At 60.3% G+C, this 23060-nt stretch overlaps 1 protein-coding gene across 3 annotated transcripts in view; it reads left to right on the forward strand.

Annotated features, from left to right (window-relative positions):
- FAM193A (family with sequence similarity 193 member A) overlaps nucleotides 1-23060 on the forward strand; it is a 151223-nt gene that overhangs the window by 88169 nt on the left and 39994 nt on the right. Inside the window, exons 3-10 of one of the 3 annotated variants that reach the window (XM_018049834.1) lie at nucleotides 878-1023; nucleotides 1242-1409; nucleotides 4935-5169; nucleotides 9133-9257; nucleotides 12510-12657; nucleotides 20153-20230; nucleotides 21437-21549; nucleotides 21621-21863. In XM_018049834.1, the coding sequence (XP_017905323.1) occupies nucleotides 878-1023; nucleotides 1242-1409; nucleotides 4935-5169; nucleotides 9133-9257; nucleotides 12510-12657; nucleotides 20153-20230; nucleotides 21437-21549; nucleotides 21621-21863 (1256 nt within the window). Of the gene's footprint in view, nucleotides 1-877; nucleotides 1024-1241; nucleotides 1410-1991; nucleotides 2337-4934; nucleotides 5170-9132; nucleotides 9258-12509; nucleotides 12658-20152; nucleotides 20231-21436; nucleotides 21550-21620; nucleotides 21864-23060 lie in introns of those variants that run through there. The other 2 variants (XM_018049835.1, XM_018049836.1) reach the window with 2 other exon arrangements.

Consider the following 23060-nt stretch of genomic DNA (forward strand, 5'->3'; position numbering starts at 1 on the left):
CTCAGCCCGCAGGGGTGGGGGCGGGACGACGCAGTCCTCTGGTCCGCAGCCCCTCCCATGGGGACCCTGCTTATGGCCGGGGTGCTGGGTGGAGCTGGCCGCCGGCCGACTGGCCCTGGGGAAGAGCGTGCATGCACCTTCTTGCCACACGTGGGGGCCCACAGTCCTTAGACCAGAGTCCAGGCCCCATCCTGAGGGACAGAGTGGCAGCTGCGTGGGCCCCAGGACCGTGTTCTGAGGCAGAAGGAGGTGTGGGTGGGGGTCTGTGCAGCGGGCCCGGGGCTGTGCTCTCCGTGCTGGCCAGGCTGGGGGTCCAGTTCTGAGCCTGCTTCCCACTTGGTTCTGTGGGACAGACTCAAGAGAGTGGCCGCCGGGGGTCCGCTGAGCATGGGGGCGTCACTTGGGGGCGGTGTCCCCCGGGATAGTGGTGGCAGTCAGGGCGCTGGGGTGGAACTGCTCTCTCTTTTTCTTTTTGATGGAAGGATAATAGCTTTCCAGTATCGTGTTGGTTTCTGCCCTGCATCAACTTGACTCAGCCGTCGGCATACATAGGCCCCTCGCTCTTACTCTCCTCCCACCTGTCTCCCCATCCGACCCCTTTCGGTTGTCAGAGAGCCTTGGTTTGGGAGCTGCTCTTTTTAAACGACTGTCCTCGCGTGGTTATGATGTGACTTTTAGAAGGTTAAAGAAGTAATTCGGCCCCGGGCGAAATTCTTGAATGTCAAGAGAGAAAGTTTCCTACGCATTGTCAGTTGAAATGTTTTCTTTTTAACGTGCAGATTTTAACATTTTTTCTAAAAGGTGTTTTCCTGAACAGTTAGTGGCTAATTGGGCCATGAACAGTTAACATGACGCGTCTGTTCCGCTCTCTCTGAAGCAGGGTCAAGACTTCCTTCTCCACACCCCGCTCAGCTCGCAGACGGAGGCTGGCAGTGGTGGGCGGCTCGCCCTAGGCGCTCAGCCGATGCCCGTGGCCACCCCCGCGGACCCCGCTTGCGCCTGCGAGGCCTGCAACGAGCGCAGGTACCGCCCGGGCTCCCCCTGCTCCCCCGCCCTGAGGGCTGCTGGGAGGGCGGGGGCTCCCCGGGTCAGCGAGGGGCTCGGGTCCCGGGCCCCCCACACACGGGGGCTGGGGGGGCTGCCGCCGCCGGAGGACAGGGAGGAGAGTGGGCGGGGGCGCGGGGGCTGCCCCGGGCGGCCGGCCCCCTCGGCCCCTGACTGCTCCGGCGCCGTGTCCCCAGGGAGCTCTCGGCGGAGGCGGAGCGGGAGCCCCAGCAGCTGCAGAGCTACTGGTCGGAGGTGCGCCACGCCGTCCGCTGCGTCTACCGGCAGGCGGGCACCCCGCTCGCGGACGACCAGGACCAGCCCCTGGCGCCGGGCAGGGCGGGGCTGAAGGAGCTGGTGGACAGGTACGCCTCGCCCGGGCCCGGCCCCCAGCCCCCGGTGCTCAGTGGGCCCTCTGGGGGGCGGCCTCAGGTGCGCAGCGGCGGCAAACGGGCCGGGTCCAGGCTCCGGTTCCGATGCTGCTGGACGCTGGGTGCCTGCGGGCTGACGGAGAACAGACGTGTTCCTGCTGTTGGTCGGTGTCAAGGTCGGCAGCAGCGCTCCGTTGGGGCCCTGGCTGGCCCCGGGGTGGTGGGGGGCGTTTCTCGGGCCCTGCTGCTTTCCTGCCTCGTGGAGGAGAGGCGATCACACCCCTGACGAGGTGAGGGCTCTGGGCTCTGTGGGGTCCCGGCGGTGCCTGGGGAGCCAGCTGCTGGCCTCTTCGTTGGGCTGTTTCTCACGGGGAGGGGCTTGGGGTGTGGCTGGGGCCTCGGGCACAGTGACAGGGCAGGGTTTATTCTTGCGTGGCTTGTACACTGCCCAGTGAAGGGAAGCGACCGTCACTCAGTCGTGTCTGACTCTGCGCGCCCGTGGAGCATACAGTTGACGGAATCCTCCAGGCCAGAATCCTGGAGTGGGCAGCCGTTCCCTTCTCCAGGGGACCTTCCCCACCCGGGGACTGAACCCAGGTCTGCTGCACTGCAGGCGGATTCTTGACCGGCTGAGCCGCCAGGGAGGGCCCGACTCAGCTGCTACAGAATCCCCCTGCCAGGGCAGGAGACACAGGCCTGATCTCTGGGTGGGGAACGTCCCCTGGAGGAGGAAACGGCAGCCACTCGAGTACTCTGGCCTGGGAAGTCTTGCCACGGGCAGAGGAGCCTGGTGAGCTACAGGCCACGGGGCCACCAAGGGTCAGAGCCGACCCATCACAGCGACTGAGGCGCCATCACCACTACGGTTCCTGCCGTCGTTTCCTCTCTTCAGAGGCGTTCCAAATAGGAGCGGTGAACTAAGTGAGTCTCGCTTTGGTCTTTTCCTCCTGTTTTGCTTGCAGTCTCTGAGGCTCTGTAACCTCCTGCTCGCTGTGTATTCTGCAGGTAGGAGCGGTGGCTGGCCGGGGGCCGTAGGGACTAGCTAGTGGTTTGTTGCCCCTGAGACGGCTCTAGGCAGTAGATGCCGCATTTAGCAGTTAGGTTTCCTGGTGAGTGTTAGGAAAATCTGTATAACCTGCATGCCAGACCCATAAGCTCACGGCCGCGGACGCTTAGGAAGAGGCCTAAGCGCTCGGCAGGTGGCAGCGCCGGCAGGGCGTTGTGGCGGATGCTGAGAAGGCGCTCTGCCCGCGGCTGAGGGCTGGGGGCGGCCGCACCCTGCTGAAGGCTCGCGCCGTGGAGACGCAGAAGCCCCGGCCCCTGAGCGAGGCCCGTGTGTCATGTTTTCATGTGTGCTGTGCGTCCTGCTTCTTGTGCTCTCCGTGTCTAGAGGACACTTTGTTGTTGTTTGAAACGCCAGGAAGGGTGTCTGCAGGGCCCGTTCCTAGGGCTCGTGCAGCTGGCGGTGACCTCCCCTGCCGCCCCCGTGGCCCTCGGCGCCCAGCACCCCACCCTGGCTCCCCCAGCCCGAGCTCACACCCTGTGCTCACACCCCGCCTGCGCACTCCAGCCACGCCGGCACTCGTGCCGCCACAGACGGTGCTGGCTTCTGCTTTTCGCTCTGTCTGGAGTGTTTTCGTCCCTCTGGCTTCTTTTCTCCCTCCCGTCCTTCCCGTCGCGCTTCCCTGGAGGCTCAGCAGTAAAGCATCTGCCTGCCAGTGCTGGAAACGGGTTCGATCCCTGGGTGGGGAAGAGCCCCTGGAGAAGGGAACAGCAACCCACTGCAGTATTCGTGCCCGGAGAATCCCACGAGCAGAGGAGCCTGGTGGGCTGCAGTCCATCGGGTCACAGAGAGTCAGACACGACTGAGCGACTTAGCAGCAGCAGCCCTTCGCATTAGACTTCAGAGCCACTGTCTCAGACCATCGGACCTGGCCCCGGGGGCCTCCCCCCTCTCCTTGCCCTCCCCTCTTTTGCGTTGTGTTACCCTGCTCCCTGGAGTCGCGCTGTGCCTGCGGCCCTGCCGCCGTGTTTGTCGGATGTGCGGCTGGGAGAGCTTCCAGAGAGTGTCCGTCCTCCTGCCTCAGTCAGAGGACTTTTACAAAGTCTGTCTGCCAGAGGACCACGTGGTCATGGTTAAATGTGTAAGAAATGAAATACAGCGGGTGTCCAGGTCCCCCAGGCAAAGGGAGCCACGGGGAGGCACTCGCCCCCGTGAGGTCTGTCCCCGTGTTGAGTCGTCTGTGACCCTCCTTTAAGAGATGAAATGCGTTGTTTGAGAGAGCAGTCTCTGTGCTGGTAGTTAAGATTATGCTTGTTATCCTACACTTAAGAGCTCACGCATCGACCTGAGCTGACTAGCCACCATGGGAATCGCTCAGTTCTTCCTGTTAGCTGGCCGTGGTTTTAATGAGGCGAAGGGCTCTGTTTTCACTTGGCTCTCGTCTCTCACAACCGAGGTGGCTTGGTGTGGTGATCCAAAAGTGAAACGGCTCAAGTCGCTCAGTCGTGTCCGGCTCTTTGCGACCCCATGCGCTGTAGCCCGTCAGCCTCCTCTGTCCATGGAGTTTTCCAGGCGAGAATCCTGAAGTGGGTTGCCATTCCCTTCTCCACGGGATCTCCCCGACATGCAGATCGAACCTGCGTCTCTTATGTCTCCTGCATTGTAGGCAGACTTTACCCACTGAGCTGCCTGGAAGCACAAGTGACGTGCGTGACAGCCTCTCTCTCTTTTGCCCAGCGTGGTGCCCGGCGGGGAGAGGAGCCGTGGTCTAAACCCAGGAGCCGCCTTTCTCTCGGGCTCACGCTTGTGTGCCCAGCTCCCATGGCCCTCCTGGGGGTGGGCTGTGCACAGAGCCCGTGGTCGCTGTCCCCGTGTCACCGGTTTCCATCTGGAGGCTCCTCAGAAGTGCACAGTGAACGCCAGTGGTCTCTCTAACCACAGTCCTGCCAGTTACTGTAGAACAAGTTTGTAAAAGCTGACAGTCTCCACGTTAGGAAGGAAATTCGTGAAATGGATACTTGCTGTTGTGGCCTGATTGGGGGGCATGTACTGATTTGTTGTCTGATCTTCAGCTGACACATTTCATCTCATCACTTAGTTTTTTGGTGGGATAATTTGAAAAAAGATGGCTCTGTCTCTTAAGATTCCTCTGGTGATGGGAACAGTACCAGCCCGTTTGGACTGGAGACTGAGCTGCTAGGAAGAGGGACAGGCCGCCCTCCGGCCCTGGCAGCTCCTCTGGGGTCGTTGCTCCTCAGCTGGCAGCACAGAAGCCAGCGCTTGGGTCTCCTCCGTCCCAGCCCGGCCCCCCTGCGCACACTCTGCCCCGTGCTGGCCGTCTGCGTGCAGCGACCCCCGCCCCACAGCCCATCTGAACGGGGCCGCCTCGGGTTGGCAGGGCAGGGCGCTTAGCGGGCGCCAGTCTCACTGTCTGCCCGACGAGCTCGGGGCGCCCTGCCCATCCGGGGGCGGCTGTGAGCAGGCCCTGCAGGTGCGTGTGCCTCTCTCCCATGCAGGCTCTGCGAGCGGGACCCCTACCAGCTGTACCAGCGGCTGGAGCAGCAGGCGCGGGAGTACGTGCTGGAGATGAAGGTCCGGCTCCTGCGGCAGCTGTCGGCTGCGTCCAGAGTGAAGCCGCCATCCGGCCTGCAGGGCCCGCCGCAGGCCCACCAGTTCATCTCCCTCCTTCTGGAGGAGTACGGCGCCCTGTGCCAGGCCGCACGCACCATCAGCAGCTTCCTCGGCACGCTGGTGAGGCGCCACGGCCGCGGGGGCCGCAGCCTGTTAAGCCGTCCCCTGCTCGGGTGACGTGCAGGGCGCGGGGGCTGCTTCCCCTCCTCGGGTGACATTTGGGGTGCGGGGGCTGCTTCCCTTCCTCGGGTGATGTGCAGGGGCGTGGGGGGGCTGCTTCCCCTCCTTGGGCGACGTGTAGGGGTGTAGGGGGCTGCTTCCTCTCCTCGGGTGACGTGTGGGGCACGGGGGCTGCTCGCCTCTTTCCCGCCCCTCGGGACTTGGCTGCTGCACGGAAGCAGGGGCACCGTGTGGGGACGTGGGGGCCCAGGGGGCAACATGGGCACAGTGTGAGGGGAGGAAACAGCTCTTGATGGGGGCACATCTCCACGGGGCTGGGCTGCTGTGCTGCGCGCAAGGAGGCTGTGCTGGGGCGGGGTGGGGCGTGGGGGCTGCCCAGCGCCGGACTGAGGAGGGATTCGTGCTCAGGTGGGATGCCGGCCCCTGTGGGCGTCTTCCAGTCCTGGTGAAGGGGTCAGACAGGCCTGCTCTCCCTGGGCCTCTGACCGCTTTGGAGAGGCCGTGGCCGCAGAGGCTACAGGAGGAGGTGCTGGAGATGCGCCTCCTGGGACCTGGCCTCACCGGCGTCAGCGCACCTGCCGGCCGGCTTTCTTGGTTTACTAACAGTCTGTGGAGGTGGTCCTCATCGCTCACATTTTATTATTAAAAGAAGCTGCTTTCTTAGTGGTAAAACGGTATTTTGAAACAAATAAAGTCAGGTTCAAAACTGGTGGTTCTGAAGATTCTGAGCGTAAGGGTCTCTGTGTGCCCCTGAAGCTGGTGGGCCTCGATAGAAACGAGCCCGCCCTGCAGGTGGTTTCCGGGTCCCGGGGGGGGGGGGGCGCCTCGAGCCTCGCTCCAGTAGAGCCCGCCACTCCTGCGGGGGGCGTCCGGAGGGCTGCGCTGCCGTGAGAGGAGCGCGCGTGGCGGCGCCTGGCTTAATGGAGCGCGCGTGCTTTCTTGTGTCTGCCTTTGTGCTCAGCCCGTCAGGCTGTTTTGGTTGAAGTTTTCAAGAAAATGGGGCCTCACACAGGTATTTACCTGGGAAGGGGAGGACTGTTTCCGTAGACTTCTCAGCCTGTTGTGGGTATCCTTCTTTGAGGCAGTCTACCGGAGCCCAAGCACTTCTTGGCGGCTGGCTGCCAGGTGGGCCTGAAGCTGTCACCAGTCCGAGGGGACTCTGCTCTGTCGCCGTCTGTGGGGTCGCTCAGCCTTCAGGTGGTTTTTGAGCATCAGACCTTGGCCGTTTGGGAATCCCTGGTTCACTGAGTGGGCTGCACAGAGCTGCCCGGTGGTCTTCAGTGCCCAGTTAGGCGGCACTGTCCTCGGTGTAGACCAGCCCTGCCGCCGTCACTGTGGCCCCCTTCAGCAGGGCCTCTACATGTGGAGAGGCTTCCAGGCCCAGCGCCAAGTGTCTGTTTGCCGGAGTTCTGAGTTCTGCTTGAAAGCTCGGGTTTTGTGGTTGGCCACAAGAGGGTCCCCTGCCTGCCCCCTCTCTGCCCGCTGCCCCGCCTCTCCAGGGGCAGCGCCTTCTGCGGGCCCAGAGCTGCAGAGCACGTGGACCGCGCCAGGCGGTAGAGGGCGTCTGCACAGGGTGACTTCTCTGGGAAGTGTCCTTGTGCCTCCATTCATCCAGGGCAGGCCTCCCCGGGCTGTAACAGGCGGGCACCCTGAGTCTCCCTTCTCAAGGACAGCAGGGTCTTCACCAGCCAGCTGTTTCTCAAGCTCTGTTAGGACGGGACCACACATGCCTGCCCTCCTTCCCAGCCCCACGCTCTCTGCGGGAAGGGACAGGTGGGAGTGTTTGGGTGGAGGGGCCAGGGCCAGGTCGGCCAGGAGCGCTCCTGCGGCCTCTGGGTGCAGCCGCGCTGTCTCTGCTGCCGCACCCCTGCCCCCCACGTAGTGACCGTGCACCCCCGCAGGCCCTGCGCCCGGGCCCAGGCAGGCTGCCTGGCGTGTGAGGGGGCGCCACGGCCCAAGGCCAGGGTCACTGTGTGGGCTGCGGGGCGTGCTGGTCACCGGTACGCCTGCCTGTCCCAGGTTGGTGAGACTGTGAAATGGGTGTGGGGTCTGCTCTTTCTCTCACACGCCTCGTCTGGAAGTGTAATTTCAGATCTCAAAAAATGCCAGTGTCTTCCTTCAGCAGTCCTCACCTTTGGTCACCTTTAGCTGACGTGCCCAAACCAGAGCTCTGGTCCCGTCCCTGCCAGCGTGACTCGGGGCTGCGCTCAGACAGCGGGCAGGGCCCGTCCCCTCTTCCTGAAGACATGCAGCGGCCAGGCACGCCCGCGGCTCCGGGACCCTGGCGCGTCCGGCTGCCGCCTTCGCTCTGTGCTCTCTTGTCATGGGGATGGGTTGCAACCTGGGCGCGGGCCTCTGCCCTGCCCGCTGGGAGCCCTGGGATCTGTGACCGGCATTGTCTCTGTGTCCGAGCTGGCGCAGCGCCTAGGCGGAGCGGTCTCTGTGAAGTGTGCGTGTGCTCTCCCACGCCATCTGTGGCTCTGTGCTCACGACGAGCACGTCTTCACACAGCGTGCCTGATTCAGGCTCAGGCCCGGCCTTCGCCCCGCCCAGCTCTCCCGCGTGGGAATGGCTGTGAGAGGCGTGGCATGAGAAGCTGGCGTGAAGCGTTTTGGTAAAACACGCAGTGAGAACCGACAGTGGAAGCGCGGACAAGGTGAGGGTCCGAGGGTCCCTGCCGAGGCTCTGTGCGGCTCCAGAGTGCGCAGAGCGTGTGCGCGCGCGTGCAGCAGGCCCTCGTGCCCTCAGCATCGTGCTGCAGGTGTGTGTGGGTCCAGGAACGGGCGCGGTTCCCCTTCGCTTGCTCTCTCAGCCCCTCCGTCCCCTGCTGGTGAGGGCACAGGGCACTGGGTGTCCGCAGGTAGATCGTGCCCCGACGTCCCCCAGTGTTAGCCCTTCCACGCGGCTGCGCTAAACAGTGCGCGGGAGCAGGCCGGTCGGCGGGTGGAGTGAGGCGCTGCTCCGGCGGGGACGGGGGTGCCGCGCTCCCTGAAGTCTGGGGGGCTGTCGGTCGCTCAGAGGAGGACCGTCTCCCCAGGTGCGAGGTGACGCGCCGCAGCGAGCGTGCCTGTGGCCGACATGCGCGTCACGCGCGCGTGGTCGCAGCCAGAGCGGGTGCGCCGGCCCCTGCTCTCTCTAGAGGCCGCTCGCTCGACGGCCGGAAGGGCGGTGAGTGTGTGCAGCGGTTGTGGGAAGTCGCGGATGAGGTGGCCACGTTCGTCAGGGAGAGGGAGAGCTGCCTCCCCACGAGGTTGCCAGCGCGGAGTTCTCGGTCTGGCAGACTCACCTCAGGCTCTTCTCCGGACAGGCCCGACGTGACCGTCCCTGGGCGCCAGAGGGTGGGTTCGCGGTTAAGCCGTGTGACTGGGAGGGCTCTCGGTCCGCTCGAAGGGCCGGTTGTGAGAGACGCCACTGGCTGTGCACCGGGCGCTCTCTCCTACGTCCTCAGCTGTGTGCGTCTTGCTGAGTCAGTCAGGAGCAGGCTGCAGGCCCAGGGGCGCGGCGCTGCGGGCCTGCGTAGACGCCCCTGGGGGCGCGGCGCTGCGGGCCTGCGTAGACGCCCCTGGGGGCGCGGCGCTCCGGGCCTGCGTAGACGGCGCTGCGGGCCTGTGTAGACGGCGCTCCGGGCCTGCGTAGACCCCCCTGGGAGCGCGGCGCTCCGGGCCTGCGTAGACGGCGCTGCGGGCCTGTGTAGACGCCCCCGGGAGCGCGGCGCTGCGGGCCTGCGTAGACGGCGCTGCGGGCCTGTGTAGACGCCCCCGGGAGCGCGGCGCTGCGGGCCTGCGTAGACGGCGCTCCGGGCCTGCGCCGCGGGGCGGGGCTTGTGGGAGGCCGGGGAGCGTGCGCTCTGCCAGTTCCCCAGTCTGACCCGGCCTGCCCTCCGGCCCCTGTGTCGCTCTCCAGGAACGCGAGCACCTGAAGAAGTTCCAGGTGACGTGGGAGCTGCACAACAAGCACCTCTTTGAGGACCTGGTCTTCTCGGAGCCGCTTCTGCAGAGCAGCCTGCCGGCCCTGGTGTCGCAGATCAGGTAGTGGGGCTCCCCCGCGCACCCTGCCCCCGGGGCGCAGCAGCTGCGCGCCTGGGCGCCCCTGCCGTTGGCGGTCCCTGCCAGGAAAGTGCAGGGCTTAGGGGAGAATGCAGCTCGGGGAGACAGCGCACAACCCGAGGAGGAAGAACAAACCCAGGATTAATGCGACTAAGAGTCCACGTAACAGATTCTTCCTGAAGAAAGGAAAGCTGCGGCACAAGGCGTTTTAGTTGACGAGACGCGGGTTCTGCTAGGTGGCCGTGGGGTGGTCCCCTCTGTGGCACTTGGGTGGGGAGGCCGGCGGGCTGACGGGTCTCTCAGACGCGCCCCCTGCTGGGCTTCCTGCTGGAGCGCGTCTCCGGAGCTCCGCCGGGTATGCCGAGCATGGAGTCCCATGCAGAGCTCGGGATCCCTCGCTCTGGTGATGGGGAGGAGAGAAGCCCCTGTCTTTAGTCCTCACTACTCATGTGCGTTTCCAGAGTCCTGCCTGCTTTTTGATTTGCTGGGGTTTTTTTGTTTTTGTCTTTTTAATACAAATGATCTCAAAAGTTAACTCACTTAAAGAAACTGACTTGGCTTAGGAAGGTTCTGTGTCTCGGTGGTTTGGTTCGGTTTTTTAATTTGTTCGTTTACTGCTGGCTGCACTGGGTCTTCTTGCGCCTTGGGCTTTCTCCGGCCGCAGTGAGTGGGGGCCGCTCTTCGCTGCAGTGTGCAGGCTTCCTGTCGAGGGGGCATCTCGTTGCCGAGCACAGGCCCAGGAGTGGTGCGCGCGGGCTTGGTTGCTCGGCGACGTGTGGGATCTTCCCGGACTCGGCACCGAGCCCATGTCCCTTGCATCGGAGGTGGACTCTTGACCGCTCTGCCACCAGGGAAATCCTTGTGCCTGTGGTTTTTAAGACCTTTATTGAGGTCTAATTCACAAATCATATCAATTTCACCTTAAAGCATGTGATTCAGCAGCAGTAATTGCATTTTTAGTAATAGTCGGGCGACCACCACCAGTATTTCCAAAACTTCCCTGTTGCCCCAGATGGACCCCGTCACCGTTACCTGCTGACCTCCACTGCTTTTGAGGTGCTCTAGGCTGCAGGCCTCACCCTGCCCACTACCCGCTGCAGTCGGCCTGTCGAGGAGCCGGCACCACGGGTCCTGCAGGGCCGCCGGGCCGGTGCGGCAGCCTGCATGCCCTCGGGGCCAAGCTGGCCCTTCTGTGTGGCCACAGTTGGTGGTCAAGCGGCCGCCCCGCCAGACTCTGCTGCCTGCGGGGGGCCGGGAACCTGCTGCAGCTCCTTAGCTTGTGGTGGTTTCTGTAGCTGTGGCCTGACTTGGTCTTTATTTTAAAATACATACTAATCGTTAAGGGAATGTTTAATTAGGCTTGTAAGTAAACTTACCCAAAGTGATTTTATTCATTTTCCTTCTCATGTACCACCACATACTGTTTCACACAGATGTTGCTCACGGTGGATTCCACCAGCTGTTACGTGGGGTGCAGAGTGGACGTTCAGAGAATGGCCTGTGTGCTGGGCCGTTGATGCTGTCTGACCCTGAGCACACTTCCTGCCGTTGGGGGGCTTGCTGTTCTGTCTGCACTCCAGCCTGTGCCTTCCGGTCATGCTCTGAGTGCGCCCCACGCCCTCAGAAGTCCAGGACCACCCCTGCCCCGACCCGCAGCTGCTTTGCCCTCCCCTGGCTCTGAGCAGGTCTGCCGCGGAGCACAGGAGAGCGCCTTGGGCCTCAGGCGGTGCAGAGGAGGCAGGGCAGCCCCACGTGAGAGGCAGGTCTGTGAAGGGTGGCGGGGCTGCAGAGGCCCGGGAGGCCCACGTCGCTGCCTCGTGGGCTGCCACACTCTCCCCTGGGTGCCCGTGTGCTCTGTGGAGCCCGGAGCCGCCTCAGCGAGGCCTGGGGTCAGGGCGCTGGAGAGCGGTGTGTCCTGGGCCAGGCGCAGCCCTGGGAGGACTCCTGGGGTGTGAGCCCTGGCATCACAGGGCCGCTGAGGCTGCAGCTGGCTCCCGGCCCTGCCCGTTGCTGCACAGCTTGTCAGGGGCGTGGGTTCTCGCATCTCCCTCCAGAGCGCGGGACCCATGCAGGCGCTGCAGCACGCAGGACCCCGTCCGCGCGGCCTGTGTCTCCGCACAGTGGTCACCAGCAGGCAGAGGGCGCTGTCTGCACCCGTGGAACCCTGCTCTTTTTCAGTCACGTTGTTTTAATTATAAAATCATTAGGTTGCCATTGCAATCTGAAATTCAGAAATAAAGTTCTGAAAACAGGAACTCATGATGAGAGGTAGTACAGTAAAAAATTTGGTGTTGCTTCCAGACTTTTCCAGCGTCCACGCCTCACCCCGCCCCAGCACACACACGCATTTTAAACATGGTGACATAGCCCTAGCTGTGCTTCACATGGGAGCATCTCCATTTCAGGCGCATGTGTGAATGCGTGTGTGTGCATCTGGGTGTAAGCAGGTGGGTGTCTCTCAGAGTCTGTCTGGGAAGCCCCAGATCGTGTGGCGGCTCTGACACCAGTGGGCAGCTCCCAGTTCTTCTGTGTGAACAGCGCTGATTATTAGCCCCGCACACCACCTGTGCTCCTGAGCAGGTATAAGTGTCCGTTTGGATTTAGAAATTCCTTGTTAGGAGGTCTTGATTACCATTATTTTGGCTCAGATGTTGACTTGTTCAGAGATTAGGAAAACCAACGGTTTCTAAAGACAGCCTGCCGTATGAGATGACCTGCCCCCTCCCCCACGCTCCCAAGTGCCCTCTTCTTCAGAAATCCAGCTGTTTACCTGGGTGTCTGTGTTTTGCTTTCTGTTAATTCTTTCATTTGTCATTTTATGATTTTTCTTAACAAGATATGATAGAGAATAAATGAAACTGTAATTGTATTTTTTTGAATTGAATTTCCTGTTGTACTTAATGTGAAAGCCTGGCCCAAAGTTTGTATTTCTTATTAAATGTTGTGTTTTCTCTGGATCAGTGTATCTGAATGGGCAAGAATATACTCTACAAGCCCGCACGTCGTGAACTGCGTCTCTGGGCCTTAGTCTTTTTAGAGCAGCGTCCCTCACCGCTCATTTTTTTATTAGGATCTGTTCCTTGTCTGAGCTGCTGCTTTCGGCCAGACTCGGCTCTGGGCGCCTGGCCTATATCTTGCACATGCCCGGCAGCAGGCTTGGGGTGGTGCGGTGGGGGCCCCCGCTGCCTTGGGAGGGGAGGTGCCAGCAGGGCGGTCACAGGCCTCTGTCCGCAGGCTGGGGACCACAACGCACGACGGCTGCTGCGAGGACACGTACAGCGCGCTGCTGCAGCGGTTCCAGCGCTCCGAGGAGGAGCTGCGCGCCGTGGCTGCCGAGTGGCTGCAGTGCCAGAAGAGGATTGACGCCTACGTGGACGAGCAGGTGCGTGCCCGCGAGGGGCGTGCCGGGCGGCGTGCCCGCGGATGCTGGGGGTGGAGGGCCATGCCGGGGGCGGGAGGGGCGCCCAGCCACGCCCACGGGCTCGGCCACCGCCCAGCCTCCGTGCCGCCTGCGGGGACTCTGGGAGCCGCTCTGGCCCTCGCGAGCTGTTGGCTGACACTTCCCGTCCAGAGCCTGGGGGCACACGGCCCGAGGGACCCACAGCGCCCTTTGTCCACCCACGCTGCGGCGTCTGAACGGGAGCACAGGCCTGGGCCAGGCGGGCGGGTCCAGCGTGGGGAGGCGGGGCACAGGCTGTCTGGCAGCACGAGCTGGCTGCCGCCGGAGTGGCCTGCCTGCCTCCCCCGGGCGGTGGGAGCGGGGAGGCGCTCGACACGGAGCTCTCCCGAGGGGACGGGGTGAGGGCTGAGGGAAGCCGCGACCGAGCTCACGGCATACCTCTGAGGTCGTGGGGAGACGCGCCCTTGGTTCTGGCTGAAGATGTGCGCGGGGCCAGTGTCCGCCTCGGACTGCAAATGCCGCCCGGCCTTTGCTGTGGTCCTTGGTCTCAGCGCTGCCTCCTGAGCCAGGCGAGGGGTTGGGACACGGGAAGGGCCGGGCACGTTCCCGGGTCGCCATTTGTTCCAGCCTCTCCGTGTTCCGTGGAATCCGAGGAGTCTCGTGGCCTCCTATTCACAGGGGCTGCCTCGTTTGGGATGTGGGAAAGTTCTCTCTGTCCTACCCCATGTGGTCGGGCTGTCCACCCGCCGGTGCTGCTGGCAGCCTTCCAGAGCTTGGCGCCACTGAGCCAAGCTCGGCTGGGGCATCTGGTCCTGTGCTGCCACACCCGGGCTCTGGGCAGCCCCTGCGTCCCTGGCATGTGGCCTCGGCAGTCGCTCTGTGCTCGTCACGCACTGCCCACTGTCCTATGCTTCCCACAGAGGGCAGTGGGGGTTTGGGGTCTTCTTGACGTGACACGTGTTCTCTAGCTGTGCCTGTCGCTGACCCCTGGCCCCTCAGCTTCAGCCCCCATGGGGCGGGGCTGGCCCGCTTTGCCTGGCTGAGGTGCGTTTCGCAGGTGCTGCTGCCCCCCACTGCCCTCTCTGGGCGGCCTTCATCCAGACCTCCAGCAGCTGAGTCAGGCCGAGGGGACGAGCACAGCCTGCCCCCTGCACACTCGCCACCTGCTCCGAGGATTCTGCTCTCTGGGCTGGGGGAGCGTGGGGTGTGGGGACCCACCATGCCTCTTGGCACTGTGAGCGAGTGCAGGGCTCAGCTGTCTGAGGCCAGGTTCCCCCCTCAGGTAGGGTCCCTCCTCAGGGCGCTCTGGACTCCAGAGCTGCATTTGGACACTCTGGAACCCCACAAGCCCCGGGGATGTTCCCCGAGAGCCTTCTGGGTCCATGTGGACGGTAGGCTGCTGCAAGGGCAGCGGCACCCGTCCGTCCAGCACTGTGTGCTGTGGGCCTGGGTGCTGACGTTGGCGGCTCTGCCTCGGCTTCCCTCGCGGTCCTGTGAGAGTCTGCAGTCCTAACAGACCTGCAGGCAGAGACGCTGCCTCCTGGCAAATCCACCAGAGGGCTGGTCAGGGGCTGAAAGACTGGCGGCAGAAGTTCACAGGCTGTTACTGGGAAGCCTGTGCTGAGGACGGTTGTAGTCAGACTCCCGGAGCCTGGATGTGAGGGCTGCGGGATCTCCAGGGCAACTGCGACCAGGCCGGACCCCTGCAGGAGATGCAGCACAGCCTGAGGATCCGGTGAGCCAACAGGGTGCACGGCCTGGGTGAGATGGACAAACTCCAGAAACACGGGACCAGCGAGACTTAAATCATGAGGACGTGGAGAGACTCAATAAACTGTAAGTCAGTAATCAAAAATCTCCCAACAAGATTTCAGGACCCAGAGGCTTCACAGGTGAATTCTAGCAAACATTTAAGAATTAATAGCCACCTTTCTCAGAGTTTTCCAGAAAACTAAAAGGGAGGAACCACTTCCTAACTCATTCTGAGGCCAGCATAAGTCTGATGCCAAAGACACTACAAGAAAACTACAGATCAAAACTATAGTTCTGTAATGAGTATTGATGCAGAAACCCTTAACAGGACATGCACAAGCAGTGCTCAGCATATTTAAAAGTCTATATGGGTATGTCTTCCCTTTTCTCCTTCTCTCTTCACTTTTCTTCTTTTCACAGCTATTTGTAAGGCCTCCCCAGACAGCCATTTTGCTTTTTTGCATTTCTTTTTCTTGGGATTGGTCTTGATCCCTGTCTCCTGTACAGTGTCACAAACCTCCGTCCATAGTTCATCAAGTACTCTATCAGATCTAGTCCCGTAAATCTATTTCTCACTTCCACTGTATAATCATAATGGATTTGATTTAGGTCATACCCGAATGGTCTAGTGGTTTTCCGTACTTTCTTCAATTTAAGTCTGAATTTGGCAGTAAGGAGTTCATGATCTGAGCCACATTCAGCTCCTGGTCTTGTTTTTGCTGACTGTATAGGGCTTTTCCATCTTTGGCTGCAAAGAATATAATCAGTCTGATTTCGGTGTTGACCATCTGGTGATGTCCATGTGTAAAGTCTTCTGGTGTTGTTGGAAGAGGGTGTTTGCTATGACCGAAATGGCTGTCTGGGGAGGCCTTACAAATAGCTGTGAAAAGAAGAGAAGTGAAAAGCAAAGGAGGAAAGGAAAGGTATACCCATTTGAATGCAGAGTTCCAAAGAGTAGCAAGGAGAGATAAGAAAGCCTTCCTCAGTGATCAGTGCAAAAAAATAGAGGAAAACAACAGAATGGGAAAACTAGAGGTCTCTTCAAGAAAATTGGAGATACCAAGGGAGCATTTCATACAAAGATGAGCTCAATAAAGGACAGAAATGGCATGGACCTAACAGAAGCAGAAGATGTTAAGAAGAGGTGGCAAGAATACACAGAAGAACTATAAAAAAAAGATCTTCACAACCCAGATAATCATGATGGCGTGATCACTCACCTAGAGCCAGACATTCTGGAATGCGAAGTCAGTGGGCCTTAGGAAGCATCACTACAAACAAAGCTAGTGGAGGTGATGGAATTCGAGCTGAGCTGTTTCAAATCCTAGATGAGATGCTGTGAAAATGCTGCACTCAATATGTCAGCAAATTTGGAAAACTCAGCAGTGGCCACAGGATTAGAAAAGGTTAGTTTCCATTCCAATCCCAAAGAAAGGCAATGCCAAAGAATGTTCAAACTACTGCACAATTGCGCTCATCTCACACGCTAGCAAAGTAATGTTCAAAATTATCCAAACCAGTCTTCAACAAGACGTGAACCGTGAACTTTTAGATGTTCAAGCTAGTTTTAGAAAAGGCAGAGGAACCAGAGATCAAATTGCCAACATCCCCTGGATCATCAAAAAAGCAAGAGTTCCAGAAAACCATCTATTTCTGCTTTATTGATTATGCCAAAGCCTTTGACTGTGTGGATTACAATAAACTGTGGAAAATTCTTAAAGAGATAGGAATACGAGACCACCTGACCTGCCTCTTGAGAAACCTGTATGCAGGTTAGGAAGCAATAGTTAGAATTGGACATGGAACAACAGACTAGTTCCAAATAGATGCCATCCAGCCATCTCATCCTCTGTTGTTCCCTTCTCCTCCCGCCTTCAGTCTTTCCCAGCATCAGGGTCTTTTCAAATGAGTCAGCTCTTCGCATCAGGTGGCCAAAGTATTGGAGTTTCAGCTTTAGCATCAGTCCTTCCAATGAACACCCAGGACTGATCTCCTTTAGGATAGACTGGTTGGTTCTCCTTGCAGTCCAAGGGACTCTCAAGAGTCTTCTCAAACACCACAGTTCCAAAGCATCAATTCTTTGGTGCTCAGCTTTCCTTATGGTCCAATTATCACATCCAGACATGACTACTGGAAAAACCATCACTGTGACTAGATGGACCTTTGTTGGCAAAGTAATGTCTCTACTTTTTAATATGCTGTCTAGGTTGGTCATAGGTTTTCTTCTAAGGAGCAAGTGTCTTTTAATTTCATGGCTTCAGTCACTGGCCATAGTGATTTTTTGAGCCCCCCACAAAAATGAAATCTGTTACTGTTTCCACTTTTACCCCATTTATTTGCTATGAAGTGATGGAACCGGATGCCATGATCTTTGTTTTTTGATTGCTGAGTTTTAAGCCAGCGTTTTCACTCTCCTCTTTCACCTTCATCAAGAGGTTGTTTAGTTCCTCTTCGCTTTCTGCTATTAAAGTGATGTTATTTGCACATCTGAGGTTATTGATGTTTCTCCAAGCAGTCTTGATTCCAGCTTTTGCTTCATCCAGCCCAGCATTTCGCATGATGTACTCGGCATATGAGTTCAATAAGTAGGGTGACAATATACAGCTTTGACGTACTCCTTTCCCAGTTTTGAACCATTAAGCTGTTCCATGTCCAGTTCTGGTGTTCAATTACATTCAGTTCAGTTCAGTTGCTCAGTCGTGTCCGACTCTTTGTGACCCCATGAATCGCAGCACGCCAGGCCTCCCTGTCCATCACCAACTCCCGGAGTTCACTGAGACTCACATCCATCGAGTCTGTGATGTCATCCAGCCATCTCATCTTTGGTTGTCCCCTTCTCCTCCTGCCCCCAATCCCTCCCAGCATCAGAGTCTTTTCCAATGAGTCAACTCTTCGCATGAGGTGGCCAAAGTACTGGAGTTTCAGCTTTAGCATCATTCCCTCCAAAGAAATCCCAGGACTGATCTCCTTTAGGATGGACTAGTTGGATCTCCTTGCAGTCCAAGGGACTCCCAAGAGTCTTCTCCAACACCACAGTTCAGAAGCATCAATTCTTCGGCGCTCAGCTTTCTTCACAGTCCAACTCTCACATCCATACATGACCACTGGAAAAACCATTAGGCTTCCTAACTTTGAGATATTCTTGCATTCCTGTAATTAAATCCCACTAGAGTATATATTATTGTTTAATCCATTATTAGGTATTTTGTTTAGGGTCTTTATTAGTATAGCTGTATTCTGAGGTATTACTGAGTTTTCATCTTTCAGGTCCTGTTTCTTTTGTATAAAGGTTATGCTAATCTCATAGAATAAATGGAAAAACTTTCCTTTTTTAAAAATTTTTCAGTTTTCAAGAATAGTTCAACTTTCCCGTTCCGTGAAGGAAAAGGATAGACTGATAGATCCCGCCTGAAAGCTTTGGGACCTGGTTCATTGTTGCAGGGGGAGGAACCAGGGACTCAATATTTTTTACTGCCTTTTCAATAAACACTGTGTTTATGAGCGTTTTGGGGGATTTCTGCTTCTTAAGTGAGTTTTACAAATTGATATTTGTGTAGGAAATTATCCACATCCTTCAGGTACAGGGGTGGGTGTAAGCTGTGCTCACAGGGCAATTGACAGCAATGGGGACTTGACGGCCGCACGACGGTTCATTCCCTCCCTCTGGCTTCAGGCCGCAGAGAGAGCACTTAGGAGGCCAGGCTGGTGGCAGGCAGTGCTCCTGGCGCCCCAGCTGTGCCCACGGCCTCCCCCCAGCTCTGCCCGCGGCCTCCCCTTCCAGTTGTGCCCACGGCCTCCCCCCAGCTGTGCCCACGGCCTCCCCCCAGCTCTGCCCACGGCCTCCCCCCAGCTCTGCCCGCGGCCTCCCCTTCCAGCTGTGCCCATGGCCTCCCCTTCCAGCTGTGCCCACGGCCTCCCCCCAGCTGTGCCCACGGCCTCCCCCCAGCTCTGCCCATGGCCTCCCCTTCCAGCTGTGCCCACGGCCTCCCCCCAGCTGTGCCCGCGGCCTCCCCCCAGCTCTGCCCGCGGCCTCCCCCCAGCTCTGCCCGCGGCCTCCCCCCAGCTCTGCCCGCGGCCTCCCCTTCCAGCTGTGCCCATGGCCTCCCCTTCCAGCTGTGCCCACGGCCTCCCCCAGCTCTGCCCATGGCCTCCCCCCAGCTCTGCCCGCGGCCTCCCCTTCCAGCTGTGCCCATGGCCTCCCCTTCCAGCTGTGCCCACAGCCTCCCCCCAGCTCTGCCCGCGGCCTCCCCTTCCAGCTGTGCCCACGGCCTCCCCCCAGCTCTGCCCACGGCCTCCCCTTCCAGCTGTGCCCATGGCCTCCCCCCAGCTCTGCCCATGGCCTCCCCCCAGCTCTGCCCACGGCCTCCCCCCAGCTCTGCCCGCGGCCTCCCCTTCCAGCTGTGCCCACGGCCTCCCCCCAGCTCTGCCCATGGCCTCCCCTTCCAGCTGTGCCCACGGCCTCCCCCCAGGCTCTGCCCGCGGCCTCCCCCCCAGCCCCCGGCTCTGCCCACGGCCTCCCCCCAGCTCTGCCCATGCACTGTAGCCGCCCTCGCCCCCGCCCCCGCCCCAGCTGCCGGAAGAAGTCTGTATTGTTTGGAATGTTGGGCAGTTCGTCGGCTCGATTTCTAGACCATGCTGGCAGGGCCAGCGAGCTGCTGGTGAGCCGCCTGTGTGCAGCTCTCCTTTCCATGAGAGGCGCCCCGGGCTCGCTCGTCCTCCGGGTGCTGAGAAGCCCCTTCCTGTGTGTCTCTGTCCGTGCTCCCTCCCGCCATGTCTGTGGCTCATTTCTTCTCTGGTTCAGCCTGGCAGGAAGTTCAGAGAACCAACTTTTGGGTTTACTGATCACGTTTACTTCTGGGTTTTTCCAGTACTTTCAGCTTTTACCTCTTTTTCCTTACTAGTTGAAGTTTTGTATTAAGTTACGCTTGTTTCATTTGGAGGGTGTATTGGTCGTCACTTGAAGATGTGATCGGCTCTTCAGTAGGCAGTTGGGCAGCTGCCCTGTGTTGGCTGGAGGGGAGCCCCTGGGGATGGTGCGTCCTTCCTTGTAGGACATGCACCCCCTCCCCCGCCCCCGTGTTCTAATCATTTGGAAGACGCGTGTCCCGTTCTGTCCTCTCGGTGGTTGTGTTTCAGCTTTTAATAACTTGTAAGGATGCGTCTATGGGATTATCACTCAGTCATCTCACAGCCTCCTCCTCCATGTAGCTCAGTGCCTTGAGCCTGTTCGTAACTCCTGTTCCCCCAGGTTCTTACTTGTGGTCGAGTCTTCCTCTTCAGACCTGGCCACCCTCGCGGCGTCCGAGTCTGCGGTGCCGCTGTGCCAGCCGCGCTCACTCTTGTGGCGGTCACCGCCGTCCGGCTCCGGCACATGCTTGTCTTGGGTTGAGGCTCGTGGCCAGACAGCAGCCCTGGCGCCCACCCTGGCACTCAGCAAGCGGGGACCGTCTCCTCCCCGTGTTGGCGGGCCCATCTCTGATATCTCAGTTTCTCTTTTTAGTGTGAGTTTGTCTCTGTGTTTTCCATGCACGACAACTGTGACGATTCTGCGCGAGCCGGTGTGGGCTGCTGAGGCAGAGAGCCCGTTGCCCTCTCTGTAGTGGGAGCGTCTCCTGTCTCCACATGCAGTCTCTGGCGCCATCTGAAAAGCCTCCCCTTGAAAGTGTCCTGGTAGCTCCTGCTGGGACTAAGACTCTGTTTTTGCGTCCCCGTGCGTCTCACGCAGATGACAGTGAAGGCCAAGCAGCGCGTGCTGACGGAGGACTGGGAGCTCTTTAAGCAGAGGCGGCTCATCGAAGAGCAGGTGCGTGTGGGTGGGAGGGCGCTGCCGGAGTGAAGCTGCTCACCGCAGAGCGAAGGGCTGCGGAGCCCACCTTGCGCGTCTTGCTCGGCAGACCTGTTTGCAGGCTGGTTCTCCTTTCCGCTTCCCCGTCTTCTGCGCTCCTCCAGGGACACCCGTGTTTATGGAGTGGCTCTCCCGGCCCATAGCCTCCCCGCGCCTCCACGGGCTCCTCCTGGGTGGGTGCTGTGTCTCCGGTTCCCCTCCAGGGGCGACGCACAGTGAGGCCCCAGGGCTGGGCCTGGTCCGTTCCTCATGTGCCGGGGCTGTGCTGTCTCTCGGCTGCTGCCTGCCTGGCTCACTCCTTCCCGCCACAGGCTTGCCCTGCCCTGCCCGCCGCTTCAGCGGCGCTCCCAGGCCCGGCATGCGGGTCTTGGGGCATTGCCCGCTTGCCCCGGTGCCTGTGCCGGTGTCTGCTGGCTGCTCTTGCAGTGAGAGCCCTCGGCTCCGCTTCCCTCCCGCCCGTGGTCCCCTCTGGGCAGCGCGGGTAGACAGGGCACCTGCGCTCTGCGCACTCAGCGTGTGGCCCGCGTCCAACGGGCGCCGCCCATGCCTGTGCCCGAGCTGGTCCGCGGGCTCCTTTTCTGGAGCACAGAGGCGCGCCTGCCCCAGCGGGAGTTGAGGCGCTGGCCCCTCGGTGGCCCCCGGGCCCGTCGCTCCTCCAGGTGCAGCTGGTGCGCCCTGCAGCGGCCTTGCCCCTCCTGCCGGCACCACATGTGCTGCCCGGCCCCTGCCATCCTGCCCCGTGGGAACAGTGTCTGTGTAGCTGTGGGCTTGGACTGTGGCTGCCCTGTGTGCATGGGCACGGGGGCTCGGGGCGGCGCTCGGTGCTCCTGCTGGCCTGGGCACCCTGAGCCCGGATGGCGGCATCCACACTGCCTCCCACATCCCACGGGAGGGCAAGGGCTGGGTGTCCCCCATGAGGGTGTCACGGGGTGTGTGCTGCTGAGGAGCCTGGTGGGCTCACCCCCTTGACCTCTGTCCAGGCCTCTCCCCACCCGCGCCGTGCACTGCTCGTCTGCCCCTCTTCCCAGCCCTGGCCCTCCTGAGGAAGCTGCAGGCAGCAGGTCTCTGAGTGGGACGTGCACAGAATCAGAATCACTGAAAAATACAGCCATGTCATGGGGCAAGTCTTGCAAAATTAACCTGTTGTCTCATGGTTTTCTCCAGTTCACGAAAAAGAAAGCCGTCGCTGGCGAGAACAGCTTCACGGACACCATGCGGCACGCACTGTCATCACGGCTGAGCGTGCCCGACTGCCCCAACTGCAACTACCGGCGGAGGTGAGCGCGCCCGGGACCCCTGGGCGCTGCTCTGCCCGCTGGCCCTGCGCTGACTCCCTCACTCCCTGCAGATGTGCTTGTGACGACTGCAGCCTCTCCCACATCCTCACCTGCGGCATCATGGACCCCCCGGTCACAGGCGACATCCACATTCACCAGCTGCCCCTCCCGGTGGACGCGGCTCCCGACTGCCTGTCCGAGATGCGGCCGCCCGGCGTGTCGTCAGCCAGCTCAGGGTCAGCGTCCAGCTCTCCCATCACCGTTCAGCAGCATCCCAGACTCATCCTCACAGACAACGGCTCTGCACCAACGTTGTAAGTCATGACTTTGTCCTGAGTTTTCAGAAACTTAACTCGTCTGATTCCTAGATGTGGACACAGTAATATCTGCAGAAGCGTGGGCAGCAGTAAGGGTGCTTTTCAAGAAAAAGGGCCCCTCATTGTTTTAAATCGCTTTTAACACATGGACGCAGTAAGCCCGAGAATGGACGCTCTTTCGTGAGCTGCTGGATGCAGTGAGGGAGGCGCGCGTCGGTCTGCAGGGAGCACCTCCTATGCTGGGCTGGCCTGTACCTGTCCGCCTCATCCTCATCCGGCATCCACGCTTGCTCCATGTCCTGCTGAGAGCTTGGATGGTCGCTTTAGCAAGCGACTGAGAGGTTCTGTCTGTGTTCCCACATCAACTGCAAGACGTTTTGTGCAAGCAAGAGGTCACCAGTTCACAGGGTGGGAAGCAGGCCCCATCCGACTCCTGGATGGGCCATTCCCGTGGTGGGTGTTTATTTAAGAGATTAAACATACCCTCCGTGTGTCGTGGCGCCTGTGGGGGTCAGGAGCCTGGGGAAGGGATGGTTGCCCGGACCTTGCTGCCCGTGTTCCTCAGGATTTGGCCTCCCGACCTGAATTTCGTGTGGTGGCCTTGAGGCTCTCCTTTGGAATCCCTCAGTTCTCAGCGTGGCTTTGATCTCGGGCGCTGAGCTCCGCGGCTGCTCTCACTGAGCCCTGTGCTCCCTCAGAGCCTGTGCAGGGCAGAGGGCCATCACAGCCAGGTGTGAGCCGGCTCAGGACAGAGCGGCTGCGGCCAAGTGCTGGTCATCAGGGCAGAACCCAGATTGGCAGAGTGCCGCCTGCTCCTGGGTCTTAGCGGCTGACACCAGCCATGGGCATCCACGCTGCGGGCAGGGCGGAGCTAGGACCACGTGAGGCGCTGCGGGCACCTGGCCGCCCGCACCGTGGGGTCTGTGTCTTCCCAGCAGACGCGGCCATCCCAGCACCCTCATGGCTCCTTGCCACGTGTGTCCTTTTCCTGCTGCCGCTCCAAGTGTGAGACGGACGCTCAGCGTTTCCGTGGCGGGGCCGCGGGGCTGCCTGGATGCCCAAGTCGCCGCGCCGCAGGCAACGCGTGAGCCTGTTACTTTACTCAGCTCCCCCGGGGCGGTGTGGGTACCACCCAGGGTGGTGCCCGTGTCCACAGGTGCGGGGGCCCCGGAGCCGGGCCTTCCCGGCAGCTGG

Source organism: Capra hircus, chromosome 6 (genome assembly GCF_001704415.2).
Source record: "Capra hircus breed San Clemente chromosome 6, ASM170441v1, whole genome shotgun sequence".
Lineage (NCBI taxonomy): Eukaryota > Metazoa > Chordata > Mammalia > Artiodactyla > Bovidae > Capra > Capra hircus.